We start from the raw sequence: 14,094 nt of genomic DNA on the forward strand, positions 1-14,094 counted from the left end.
TTTTATTTTGAAAAACAAGGAAAACGAAATAGAAAAACTAAACAGATTCGTCTCGGGACGATTCCGAAGAGTATGCTATCTATCTTGATCAAGCTCGATTCGGATCCGGATTCCGATTGCGCATATACAACAGAAACATTCTTGAGTCGTTTCTTGGTCCATTGCTCGGACAGGTGGTGGTCCGTGTTCTTCCTGACCCGTCCCTCTTCGGACTTCGATCAACCATCAAATTAAGCGCGTTGCCCGACTCTGAGCTCTGCAGCAATGGCGGAAATACTCAGAAGAGGAATATAAACTAGGGTTTTGGTTCTCTCTCCTATTAGTCTCGTAACGTCTAAAAATTCGAACACCATCGGAAAGAAATGAATCTTTTCTCTCGCTTTTCCTTGTTCTTAGTCTGTCTCGGTTTTCTTCTCTGGCACACGGAATCGGCTCCTCAAGCTTTTCGTAGAGATCCGGGACATCCGCAGTGGCATCATGGAGCTTTTCACGATGTCAAAGATACTGTTCGTTCAGAAGTTCGACGAATGCTACACTCTCGTGCTGAGGTAATTGATTATCTAATATCACTGCGTTCCATTTTTCTTAACAATCTATTTGAGTTTCGGCATCAAATTATGTAGTAACTCTGAATTCCACACTATAATTCAGATCGTGATGGGGAGTTTTAGTAGGAACAAAACATTTCATGGATTTATACAAGTCTGTAGCTGTCTTGCAGGTTCCATTCCAGGTCCCTCTTGAAGTTAATATAGTCCTTATCGGTCTCAATGGAGATGGGGGTTATAGATACGTTGTTGATTCGCACAAGTTGGAGGAGTTTCTGAGAAGCAGCTTCCCATCCCATAGGCCCGCGTGCTTGGAGACGGGCGAGCCAATCGATATTGAACACCATCTTGTATATAATGCATTTCCGGTACGCTTCTGATTCAATTGCCAGTATGGCTTATCCATTTATCCGGCTTGGTGCTCTTCGGGGTATTCAAAATTCTTGTTTTACGGCTCCAGTCTCTGCCTTGATCTTTTAGATTTGCTTTTCGCATGTATGCTAGGAGATTGTTTGATTATGTGCTATTTTATGCCATGTTCATCACCATATCGGGTTCTATATCCTAAAACAATTAATGAAATTTTGAGTTGCCTTGGATGTGCCTGGCTTAGTTTAATGTGCACATTCTTTTTGAAGGCAAGGAAGAGAACCTTTATTGAGTGGGAAAAGAGGAAATTATTATGGACATTGATGTACCCGATGGCAACAAAAACTAAAGAACCAATGGACAGTTATGATTAGCTTTTAGCATTGATATGTGTGGTTTAGAGACTGGATGCTGGACATTTCAATGTTGACTTAGAATGGTTGAATGGACAGTACTAGACTGAGATATTTAGTGAAAAGTTATGTGACGGACAACCCTTTTGGTTTAATTGATGGAAGAGGGAAATTGAGGTTTAGTGTCAGATTCTATAGTCCAGAGGAGTGGCAGGGAGAAATATGCAACTAGTGGTTTGAAAATTTTAGGGCATACATATCAGAGTACAGAATGAAGCTAGAGATTGTTGGTCACGGGATACGTAACAGTTGTTATAAGATTTCTCATGTCTGGTTGCAGAGAGGTTCATGTCTAGTTGCTGACCTTCTAGTGTATACTGCGCTAGTTGAACTATTTGGTGGATGTTATATTGTTTAGTCTAATGTGCTTGTCATAAATTTTGTTTCTGAGTGCAGGCTGGACAACCAGAACTAATAGCACTCGAGAAGGCAATGAAGGAGGCTATGGTTCTAGCTGGATCTGCAAGAGAGGTGATCCCTTGTATTGTGCTATTAATTTTTTCTTCCATTAATATTTGAATGTTACTGGGAATTTTTGGTCTAAATGAATTGCAATAACTTGCCTATGTCTTCTAGAGTGAATATGGGAGGGAAGTACCTCTGTTTGAGATAGATGCAACGCTTGTGGATCCAATATTCCAGAAACTATATTCTTACATATTTGACATGGATCATGGAGGATATTCTGCAGCTGAGATTGTAGACAAGCCTGTGCCCAGTGTAATATTTGTTGTTAATTTTGATAAGGTATAGACTATCAATATTCTGCATCTGCTGCTATGCTTATTCCCCTCCCTCGCACCCACTGCAGTTGATTTTATTGTAGAGTACTGTCTGTCTTTCATCTAGCAAGAAATCACAAAGTTAATTTTTGAAATCTCGTTAATTATGGTGTTGCTATTTACTAATTTTCTTTTGGATTGTGATTGCTTTACTTTTTTTCTTCTTTTTGCAGGTCAGAATGGATCCTAGGAACAAGGAAATTGATCTTGACAGTCTAATGTATGGCAGAATAAATGAGCTCACAGAGGAAGAAATGAAAAAACAGGAGGGTGACTACATTTACCGTTACCGTTACAATGGAGGTGGAGCATCTCAAGTCTGGTTGGGCTCAGGCAGGTATGATTAAGGTTTACTGACATGGAGAAGAATGTTGGTGTTGGTTTATTTATTTATTTATTTTTTATTATTGAGGTGAACATCTGCTAGCTTGATGCTTTTTTGAGAAAAAAACTGTTAAGATCTTGGTAACATGATCCTTTAATGTCAGGGATTCTTCTTTCTTTCCTTTTTTTTTTTTTTTTTAACCAATTATAATTTTTATGGGATCTATGTACAGTTATGGTATAAATCTAGTGAATTCCTTGACCCATTTGTTTTTGTTCATGAATCTTGTGATACTTTGGTTTGGAAAGATCTATAAAGTATTATTTTTTCACAGGATTTCTTTATTATTTGTAAATGTTTCAGAAAATAGATTTTTGGTGCTCATCTAGCCAGCCTTTAATTTGGTTTCATATTCAACCTGTATTTGTTTACATAAAGCAGAATATGCTCTTCTTTGTCATGCTGTGGCTAGCAATTCCTTTATTTTGTGATTTATTATGATTCATTCTCTCTCTCTCTCTCTCTTTTTTATCTTTTTTTTTTTGGGGGGGGGTGTTTGGATCTAATTCTCTTTCCATGCTGTCCAGATTTGTTGTAATTGACCTCTCAGCAGGCCCTTGCACATATGGAAAGATTGAAACTGAAGAAGGAAGTGTCAGCTATAGAACAGTACCACGGTTATGGAATTTAATGTTTTCAAGGGGTTCAGTTGCCGCTGGTGCTCGCTCTACTCGTGATTTGTTTTTGGGACAGCTTGGAGCTTTGATTTCAACCACAATTGAACATGTCATAGCTCCTGATGTAAGGTATTTTGTGTGTCATTTTCATGCAATTGATTGTGTATACTCCTTCCTTCTATTTTTTTTTTTATAAAAACTAAGTGTCATGCAGTAAGAGAAAAAATATCTCCTGACCTAAAAAAGAAAAAGAGTATGCTCTTGGCCATGTGTACTGCACGATAGATGAACTTTTAACTGCAATCCTACCTTGAATCTACAATCTCATATACTTGCCCTGCTGGACTGCCTTAAGTCCACCTTGTAATACCTGCTTCTTCATGTTGCCTTTTGTATACAAGAATGTTGGCAATGTTTAAGAATGTATTTGGAATGGACTACTTTACAGGATTTTTTATTTATTGGTTAATGTTGATTCTGGCAAAGGATTACTTATCCGTTCTGTTTTTTGAAGCCCTGAGAGCTGAGTCGTATTACATGCCATACTCCAGCATTTAGTTCTCCATTGTGATCATGCAATTTTTTCCCTTTACGAGAACAAGTTTGTATAGATAAGATGAGAATATTATGACAACATAAGATCATTAGGCATTATCTAGGATGTGAATTGGGTACTTTGCAGCCTTGATTGAGAGGTACAGTTTATTTGGAGGTTCACCTTATGACAGATTTGGAGTATCTTCATGGAGCAGAACAGGTGGTTCTTCAATGATAGGTGACGCAAGGTTTAGGTCATCATTCCTGACCAACATGATAGCTTATTGGGCCAGGTATAGGGGCTGAAGTTCTGGTTTGTGAGTGACATAGCTTCTTGTTCTCATCTCAACCTTCTTTGTGCAGTCCTGTAGATCTTGGTCTGTGGTCCAGAATTGGTGGTTGTTCATTGGGTTATCCTAGGCCTTTAGGTGTAGAAGGTGCTTTCAAAGAAGCTGTGGATCAACATTGCTTTTCTTTTTGTCTGATCAGTATTAGTGACTGCATTAAGGATGAGTTTATATAGATTATGTGTTTGTGTCGATTGAAATTACAATTGCCCTATTGCCCTTGGTTTGATGATGGAGGTCGAATTTAATTCAGCAGTTGTGATTGGAGGGCTTGGGTTACCTCATTTCCCGCTTACCAAGGAACCGATGAAAATCTGTAATTTCAGTTATTGTGCATGACAAGAACTGTTTCTGTACTGTTGTTCCATTCCTTACTTATCCTTGTCATTCTTCATATATTATGTTCATAGAAGATTTAATGGAGGATATGACAATATCTTTAGTCTCCTTAAGATATTCTCCCAATCTCCCTACATCCCCCCCCCCCCCCGAGGAAAAAAGAAAAGAAAATAGCTTAGATCTGTTTAGTACCACCTTAGTAATTTTTTCACTTATTTATTTTTTGTCTTTGTTCTCAGGTTTGAAGCTGTTGATTTGACCGCGAGGTTGCTTATACCTATCATTGTTCTACATAATCATAATCGTTACAATATCATGGACAAGGGCCATAATTACAGTGTAGATATCCAGGCGATTGAGTCAGAGGTGAGTGAACTCCAGCTTGAAGAATATCCAGGCAATTGAGTAACTGTTTTTATGTTTTTCCCCTTATGAAATGTAATGGTAAATTTTTGAAATAGAAAACACAGATACAATTGCCGCTATATAGTATGAGCTTTATACATTTGCAAAAAGGCCTGAAAAAATAAGCTTTCTAAAAAATGAGAGAAACAAAAGAACAATCGCATAAGAGAATTTCAATACGTTCCCCATGCATCTCTGGAGATATCTGTTCATGGTTCTTAGGAGTTAGGATTAATAGTCCATTATCAGCCAATGAGAATGTCCTTGACCATTCTGGAAAACAATATTCCGACTTCTCTCTTCCTAGATACTCCAAGCAATTGAACGTTGGGGAATTTCCACATTATTCTCCTCCTCCTTCAAAAGGAACATATGGCCAAGTAAGAAGGTGTCCTTTGTTGAGTTGGGAGCTATGCAATACATTCATTTTCTCCAAATGTGATTTCTGTGCCTTTTTAATCCTCCTTTGTTAGTTTATCCTGTCATAGAATTTACAAATAAGAAAAGTAAGGGCCAGAGCTATTTATTTTGGGGATAGAGCATATTTTGAGGTTTCCTGATGCTATAGCCATGGTTAAAACTATCTTCTGGGAGGGACCTTTGAAGTAGAGATTCTCATTTTTCGCCTCATTCTATTTTGGTACATTTTCTGTCCTAGAAAGTGAGGCATAAGACTTCATGTGTGGATCTTAAAGGATTCTTACTTTTCATGGTGTAGTTCCTAGGATACTTGGACTGAATGTCTATATTGTTTGACTTTTTACTCGATATTATGCTAAGTTAGAGTTATGATATTTCTGTGTGGGTTATTTTGTCTTTTCAGGTGAAGAAGATGGTCCACGCTGGGCAGGAAGTAGTAATTGTAGGCGGTTCACATGCACTGCATCGCCATGAGAAACTAGCAATTGCTGTTTCAAAAGCAATGCGGGGTCATTCTTTACAAGAAACGAAGCAGGATGGACGTTTCCATGTTCGTACCAAGACATATTTGGATGGTGCTATTCTCAAAGAAGTAGGTTAATGTACTGCCTTTTGAAACATGCTGGTCTGTGAAGAATTGGTAACATTTCCTGTAGATAGGCATATTATTTTTATTTGGGAAGAGGAACACGACCTGTCTCGTTTCCCATGCACGGAGACAGCCCCTGGTTTCAGAGGGACTGTGAAAAGATTCCCCTGCCCCCCTGAAACCAGGGGCTGTGTCTGGGCATGGGGAACACAGACAGGTAGCATTCTTTCTCCCTTTTATTTTAATTAATGAAGACATTTCAATAGGCGTCAAAGACATCATTTTCCCTCTCTCCTCCACTCTTTTGATGGATGACTATTGTGTCATTTTATTAGCATCATCTGTGCTCTGTAGCTTATTATTTACTGAAATTTGGTGAAAGGTATCTAGTTGTGATATATCCTGACATAAACTAACTTTAGGGTGGCAAATCAGATGCGGTGAATAAGTAGAGATCCATTTACTCTTCTACTTGAGAGTTCACTGATTTCTGTAAAATATTGGGAATTGCTTATTGCAGGAGATGGAACGTTCTGCTGATGTGCTCGCTGCTGGTTTGCTTGAGGTTGCTGATCCTTCTCTCTCAAGCAAATATTTCCTTCGCCAGGTTGGTCTGAATTCATCGAATACTTGATGATATGGATGCTGAATTCTTAAAATTTGTCCTTGAATTCCCCTGTATATGAAGTTCTTGATTTTATATTTCCTATTTCATGGATGTCTCCTTCCTAACTTATTTTCATGTCCTCAGCATTGGATGGATGAATCTGATGGTTCAAGTGATTCCATAATAAAGCATAAGCCTCTTTGGGCAACTTATGGTCCTAAACGTGGCAAGGATAAGAAAAAGAGTAGAGACAGAAAACAAGGAAATCTGTACCGGACTTATGGAACAAGAGTCATTCCTGTGTGAGAACATCATTCCCTCTTGTCATTTTGATAATTATATATAGTAATAATACTTGAATTCCATTTGAAAGTGTGACTTTGTAATTCAACTTGTTTTGATTACTTCCAGGACATGAATTAAGTACTGCTTCTGTCGTTTTTCTGTTTCAGTGTGCAAAATAGACTATTCTAGTCTAAAAAGTGGTGGTGGATTGAGGTTTCAGTTGCTAATATTCATCCATTTATATTTCTGTGGGGTTGGAGTTAACAGAGTGCTTGTTATCATTAAGAAACCCTTTCAGGCTTTTGACCAAATGGTTGACAACAAATTGAGCTTTGAATTCATCCTTGTTGACTTGTGATAGTTGGAATATGATCCTAGACTTGTGAAGAATTGAAACTTTTCAAGAGGATTGCGTGGCAGTTTCGTGAAGAATTTAACTCATCAAATCTTTATTCAATTTGAATAACTTATAAACTATGCATTTTGTGGCACTTTATTCCACCCAACCCACCCCGCCCCCCACCCCCCCAAAAAAAAAAAAAAAAAAAAACCTGAACTGAAGCTTCTCTAATGCTTGATATGTAATGCACCCTGTGAGGAAATGATTGTTGCTAGTCTACCATTCTGCTTCTTTCTTTTTTCCTTTTTTTTGATGAATACTAATGATGATAATAATGAAAAAACTACACTTGTATAATGCATTTGTTCGGGCACTCCTGCACGTGGTAGTTTCATTTTTCTTCATGTAAAAATGTTTTGAGGTAAACATTTGGACTTACTGTATTGTCTTGTGATTGGCTGATTGCTGTGGAACATTTTTGTTTCTAATTTCTTACTTGCTGTCGTGATTCAATGACCGTCGATAATATGGTTTAATTTCGAATCACTTTTCTGCGTGAAGAGCTGGCCTTAAGATTTATATTTGATGCCTTGTGCATTCATTCACAGCTTCGTGCTATCATTGGCTGACGTTGACGCAAACCTTTTGATGGAAGATGAAAGTCTTGTATGGACAAGTAAGGATGTTGTTATTGTCCTTCAACATCAAAATGAAAAGATACCTTTGAGGTGAGTGCAGGAAGCAGTTCTTAATTCAGTTAACTTTGTTTCTGTCGAAGGATCATTAGTTTTTTATTCTTAATCTCTGACAAAAAAAATTTCTATGTATCTGGTGGAACCCTAGTCCAGTACAGTCCATGGCACACCATTTAAGAAACTGAGATTTTGTTTCATATAAATTTGGTTTGCGGTGTGTATGCCTTGAAAGTAAACTTACCCAATGCAACTGATAACCAAAAACATGCTTCGGTCCCAAGGGCATAGCTCAGTTGGCAAGGACCAACACATTAGAAATAGGTCAATAGATTATGGTGTTTGGTATGTTGGTGCATTTTAAATATTAGTGTACAATGCCAGCTACGTCTCACATGGACCTGAGGGATGAATGATGCTAAATAAGTAGAAAATACTTAGATTAATCATCTCATCTGATGCAAAATGCCTTATACTACTTTGGCCTTCTGTATGGTGAAGTTTTGGTTTGTGGTTTTGTTTCAGTAGCTCTTTTTTGGTTGGACGATTCCTAAATAAGTAAATACATAAATGTTCATAATCCATTCCTCCAGTATCTTAGCTTTGAGGGTTAGCTGATAATCAGATGTTGTGTTTAGTATTTGTAGTTCCGCATATTCAGACTGTCAGCTTTAAAGTTAGTCTTCTCATTAAATAGGCTGTTTTTCAATTCCTATGTTGAAAATTATTCTATTCCTTCCTAAATAATCTCTGGTAAAAAATTGAATTACATAATAAAATAGGGTCTGATGCTTCGAAATAATGTTCTTAATCTTTTTCTTGGTCAGTTATGTTTCAGAAACTGAGAGAAGGTATGCTTTTCCATCACAAGCGCAACGCCACATCTTGGCGGGTCTGGCTTCTGCAGTGGGTGGATTGAGTGCACCTTATGAAAAAGCTTCGCATGTACATGAGAGGCCAGTTCTTAATTGGCTCTGGGCAACAGGATGTCATCCTTTTGGACCTTTCTCAAATACTTCTCAGATCAGTCAAATGCTTCAAGAAGTCGCTTTGGTAAGCCAATATTGTAATTGGTCCTGTTGCACTAAAAGGTGGCTTTTGTATTCTACCTTTCATGTCGATGAGAACAGTTGTAATGCTAGCCCATAAAGGTAGTCTACTGGAAGCATATGATGTTGCTGGACAATGATAGGTTTTACACAAGGATTTGCTACTGTGGTTGCTAGAGCAAGCAATCACCTAATCCTGTTTATAATGAAGTTGAAATAATCCAGCTGTCTGATTTTATTATGCGAATGGGAATGTGATCAACGAATCATATAGGTGTTAACTTTTTGCTGCTCTTTAGGATCCCGGATATTTTATAGTTGCTGCGTAATGTTTATTGCTCTGCAGCCATGTATCATTTGGTTATGAAAATGGTAATCTGACAGCAACACTTATGTCATTGTCCACTCACATGCTGGATAAAATTTTGTTTATCTTTTATCCCTGTATTTGAGGGGGTTCTGATGATCGAGGACCCACACATCATATTAGGAATTAGGATAGGAATATAGGATGGTGAGGCCATTTTCTCAGCAGTGATTTGGTTATTCTCTTTGTATTTTCTCTCTGCTTCTTGGTTTAATATGTTCTTATTATTTTTATTGTATCTTAATTTTGGGAAAGGAGGGGGTGGGGGAGTGTTTCTGATCAGGAAATTCAATTGGCAGAAGTTAAAACAACCCTTAGGAGGAACTGAGGAAGATCTAATTATTGTGAAGTAGATCTTAATTATATGAAGTATGGTGTGCATTCAGCCAGATAGAGATATATATTTATTATATTTGATAAAGCATATTCCATTTGGTGTGACTTCTTTCTTGTTTGCAGAGGAGCACAATATATGCTCGTGTTGATTCTGCACTTCACAGAATTCGGGATACTTCAGAGGTAATACAATCTGCATGTTATCATATCTCTTTTTTCAAGGAAGAGATAGCAGGTGTAACCTTATCCTTGTTTGTTCAGGCTGTCCAGACTTTTGCTGCAGAATATCTGAAAACGCCGCTTGGAGAGCCAGTGAAAGGCAAGAAGAACAAGTCAAGCACCGAACTATGGCTGGAGAAGTTTTACAAGAAAACAACCAACTTACCAGAACCTTTCCCACATGAGTTAGTTGAACGGATTGAGAAATACTTAGATGTAAGGCTGCCCTAATCTTCGTGATCATCTAAGATGCTGTTTCAAATATTCAAAAATAGGCACAGTACACTTAACCTTGTGTTACTTTTTTTATGTGATTGGAAAACAGAATCTTGAGGAACAACTTGTCGATCTATCTGCTTTGTTGTATGATCATCGGTTAGGGGACGCACACTTGAACAGCTCAGAGATACTCCAAAACTCTATATTTACTCAGCAGTGAGTGTTTTTATGTCCTCCCATGCATGGTAGCTGTTGATACATTTTCTGTTTTTCCGTTTTAGTCTTGGGAAGTGGTAGGGACACAAGCGGGTCAGCAACATGAGCCCCCGGAATGGTTGGGATCTTGCTTGAGTAGTAGGGGCATGGGTCCCACTACAGTAGTGGATCCTAGTCATTCCACGGTTTATGTTGTCCATGACTTGTGTCCTTGGCATTTTCCTCCAATCTTATGGTTAAATGATTGCAGACTTGGTTTCCCCCTTCCTTTCCTTCCCTCATTTGTCCAGGGAATAATGATTGTTATCCGCATTTTGGGACAGGTATGTAGATCATGTTTTGGATACTGAGAGGGATAAGATGAGGTGTTGCGACATTGAATACCGGTTTCCTGTGCAATCATCTCAAGCTTTTGTCTATGGAGGCATCCTTATTGCTGGATTCTTTGTGTATTTTATCGTCATTTTCTTTTCATCTCCTGTGCGCTGATCTGTGATCACATCATACTACCGGGAAATTTTGTTTCCTGTGAATGTTTACTGGCTAACATGGGGGGAAGAGGTTTCACCTGTTTCATAATTAGAAACAGACTTTTTATAAGTGTAGTATAATTTGATTTAAGTATAAAATGTTGAAAAAAGGGGGAGGGTTATACAATTAGTGAATATCTTGTTTATTTTTTTGGTATAATAGATTTGGGTTAGAGTGAGGAGGACGAGAAAGATGAGATAGGACGAAGATGAAAGAAGAATGGTTGTAGAGATTGGTCCAGATTAAACTATCCGTGCATGCTCATGCTTCGCTGACCTATCGCGTGGTAAAGAGAAGAGAGTACGAAAGAATAGTAAACAGAGCACACCGTGGAAAGATTCTAAATATGACAAGTCTCTATTAGGTTAGTGGCTTCTCTCGTTTCAGCTGCTAATGCCCTAGTTTACCTTAGCAGCTGCAAACCTTACTCAACTAGCGCTACCTTTAGAAAACAAGTTAGCTACAGCTGAGCTGCCTTACTTGCTGTTGGGAATGGAATTCTTGGGCATGGCTATCTTGTCTTTTGATAGAATGTGAGCAGGCAGGAGTTTTATTTTCCGTACAGCATTTGCCCCACGGTTTCTTTTTGGCGTTTCAGATCCTTCTCTATCACTCTTAACAATGTATTAACTATCAGCCTGAATCAGTCCTTTCCAAGTGACACTTGGCAAGTCAGGTAGGGTTCAAATGTTGTCCAAAGGAAGGTAGCATCCTCTCCCGCCCAGGTGTGAAGCTTCAGTCTAAATGGAGTTTCATATGCCTCATGGTAAAGGTACAAATTTTTGTTGCAAACAATAGCTGTTATATACTACCATTGGTAATGCAAAGAAAAGAATGCATTATAAGAAAAGACAGATTGGAAACCTAAAATTTGACATTTGGCTAATCTCATTATCACTTTATGCATCTAAACATCACCATCCTTATGGGTCAAAATGAAGCCTGATGAAGGATGAATCATGGATGAGTGATACAGAGGACTATACTCCTTTCCCCTTTCATAAATCTGGGGAACTCATCTCCTATTTGAAGCTGGATCCATGGGGGTAGGAATGCTTGATTGTAAATGACCCCATACCCCTTCTAAACCCAAGCTGTACCTGCTCCCCTTTCTTTCCCTTCTTTCCCAAATAAAAAGATGACTTTTGTAGGAGTATTGCCACTTGCAAGGTTGTTGTAGTGTAGGGTGTCTTTGAAACTTGAATGATCCAGAGAACTGCATTTTGTTACAGTTGTATGCACTCCTTTCCTTCTACGAAAAAAACACATAAAAATTTTGTTTGCTATATGCCATGAATAGAATAATTTCATTTTGGATACCTGTAGGTATACTTTCCAGTGAGAGAAATGGGAGAGGAGAGGTATGAAGATGTGGAGCTTGCTGGAGGACTCCAGCTCAATTTGTTATTTTAGGTTTTTAAGAAATGCAATCAGGATTTTTTTTTTCCAACTTATTTTTGAGGGAGAGTATAGAAGAACAATGCTTATGATTGTCCCTAAGAAAAGAAGGTGAATGGGTTCCTTGATCTATGCAGACTACAAAATTTACTTGGCTTGCCCCACCTAGTTATGCCATGTTGTGTAGGGTAGGGATGTTAAAATTGTGACGATTAGATATTAAAGAAAAGATATGGATCAGCTACATATGAAATTACGGTTTCAAATTCAATGATTTATCCTTCTATGCCGATGCATTATTTTGATAACTCATGCACTCTTTCCAATCCAGAATTCCTTTTTTTCTTCAATTTGTCATATGGAAAACTCCATTTGGATTGAAACTTGACATGTAACTAGGATCTATTTGTCCACTAAATTTCAGCTTCATCTAACCTGTCCTGCGGTAAGATCATGAAACCCCCACCCAAAGGGGTTTATGTTTCTTAAGAATCATTTTACATAAAAGGTGTAACAAAAAGCATTGCATCACTTCTGTTGGAATCTCTTAGGCCAGTTTGTTAAAAATGAAGTTCAGTTCATAACCCACCCTCCCCCCGTTGGAGCATGGAGAGGCCATTTTTTGACTCAAACCGCAATCAGTATGGCTCCATTTGTTTCGGCTCGGAAAATTTTCCCTGTAAAATTGTACCATAAAATCATATTTTCCTTTGTTTTCTAGTTTGGAAATTTTTCATCCAGTAAAATTTTACAAGAAGCCTACCCTTTTTCGAAAAATTGGATGGAAAATTTACCCTAGAATTTGTCGGTAAAATGACTTGGAAAACCTATCGGTTTGAGACTCATTCTTCATCTCCTCCTTCCCTCTTCCCCAATCACCTTCTCTCCTTCTCATCTCAAAGCCGATATGCTCTCTTCTCCTTTTTCATCTCAGAGCCAATCTCCTTCTTATCATAGAGTGGAGTAAATCTCGGTTTGGATCGCAAGCGACGTTGGTGCGACCGTTGAGTTTCTCATTTTCTCCATTCTGCAATCGGTCTTCCCAGCGTTCGAGTGAAAGTTTCGGAGTTCCGATTTCAAACTTCGATTTCTGTCGCTGGGTGTCATCAAGTGTGAGAGGTAGCAGAGGTAAGTCGCTCTTCTCTCACTCTCACACTCACACATTCTCTCTCTTCTTCTTCTGCAATGTTGATCTGTGTTTGGGGTTTTTCTTCTTTGTTTTTAGGGAAATTATCTGATACCACCCCTAAAATTGAAAATAACTTGAACACCCAAAAATGAAAATAATGTCCAATAGACCCCTTATCTTCATAAAATTATATCTAAAAAATCCATTCCATTAGGTTTAAGGAGTTAAGTGATGATGTCATCAATCATTTTTTCGTTAAATGACCAATCTATCCTTATCGATATGTTAAGTTACTATAATGACTTTCGCCCCCAATTAGTAAAGTAGACAACCGCTGCTTTGATATCCCTAACCTCTGGTCACCGCTGGTGCTCTGCTCTGTTCACCTGCGTAGACTACACCTAAGAACATCTAAGAATTTGTTTTTGAATTCTCTCTTTTTTGTGATTTTTTTTTTCTTTTTAGAGTTTGTAATGTTGCAGACATTCTTCTGTAAAATTTGATGCGTATTGGAGAAAGAAAACGAAGAAGTTACAGTGAGACAAGAGGAAGGTGAGAAGGAGAAGGAATATGGGTTTGCAGGAAAAAGTGGTTCCAGAATCATCATCGATGGAATTTACAACCTCCAAGTTGCAGAATCTGAACCCGTCGAACCCTTTGAGAATTCTGATTCAAGGAGTTTGAACTATTCGTGTTCAAGCTCCCACTCCTTCACACAAGCTCCTCCTTCACAACCCCCTTTTTCAACGCCTCTTTCTAAAACTCCTGGAGTAAGTGAGATAGTTTGTTATATGGTATGAGAAGTTGTTTAACAGATACAATATACATTAGAGGAACTAAACTTGTTAGGGTTATCGATGACTAAAAAGGAAGAACAACTAAGTTTTTGGACCAGTTTGGTGTTTGTGGGACATTGAAAAGCCAACCACTCAATGAAATGCTTTCCTTAGTATTT

At 38.2% G+C, this 14,094-nt stretch overlaps 1 protein-coding gene across 1 annotated transcript; it reads left to right on the plus strand.

Annotated features, from left to right (window-relative positions):
• Window positions 1-85: 85 nt before the first annotated feature.
• On the plus strand, window positions 86-10,741 carry LOC122072035. Its single transcript, XM_042636545.1, has 16 exons — window positions 86-548; window positions 722-916; window positions 1,727-1,801; window positions 1,907-2,077; window positions 2,286-2,449; window positions 3,025-3,243; window positions 4,577-4,703; window positions 5,566-5,754; window positions 6,272-6,358; window positions 6,503-6,660; window positions 7,592-7,711; window positions 8,503-8,728; window positions 9,551-9,610; window positions 9,689-9,862; window positions 9,972-10,081; window positions 10,405-10,741. Exons 1-16 carry the CDS (start codon window positions 363-365, stop codon window positions 10,568-10,570), a joined length of 2,427 nt encoding a protein of 808 aa, XP_042492479.1. The 5' UTR covers window positions 86-362; the 3' UTR covers window positions 10,571-10,741.
• Window positions 10,742-14,094: the final 3,353 nt, after the last annotated feature.

This window comes from Macadamia integrifolia, chromosome 2 (genome assembly GCF_013358625.1).
Source record: "Macadamia integrifolia cultivar HAES 741 chromosome 2, SCU_Mint_v3, whole genome shotgun sequence".
Lineage (NCBI taxonomy): Eukaryota > Viridiplantae > Streptophyta > Magnoliopsida > Proteales > Proteaceae > Macadamia > Macadamia integrifolia.

Coding starts and splice junctions, on each gene's coding strand:
- LOC122072035 (XM_042636545.1), top strand. CDS start 363: ATGAATCTTTTCTCTCGCTTTTCCTTGTTCTTAGTCTGTCTCGGTTTT. Junction 5,755..6,271: donor ATGGTGCTATTCTCAAAGAA/GTAGGTTAATGT, acceptor TGCTTATTGCAG/GAGATGGAACGTTCTGCTGA. Junction 7,712..8,502: donor AATGAAAAGATACCTTTGAG/GTGAGTGCAGGA, acceptor TTTCTTGGTCAG/TTATGTTTCAGAAACTGAGA.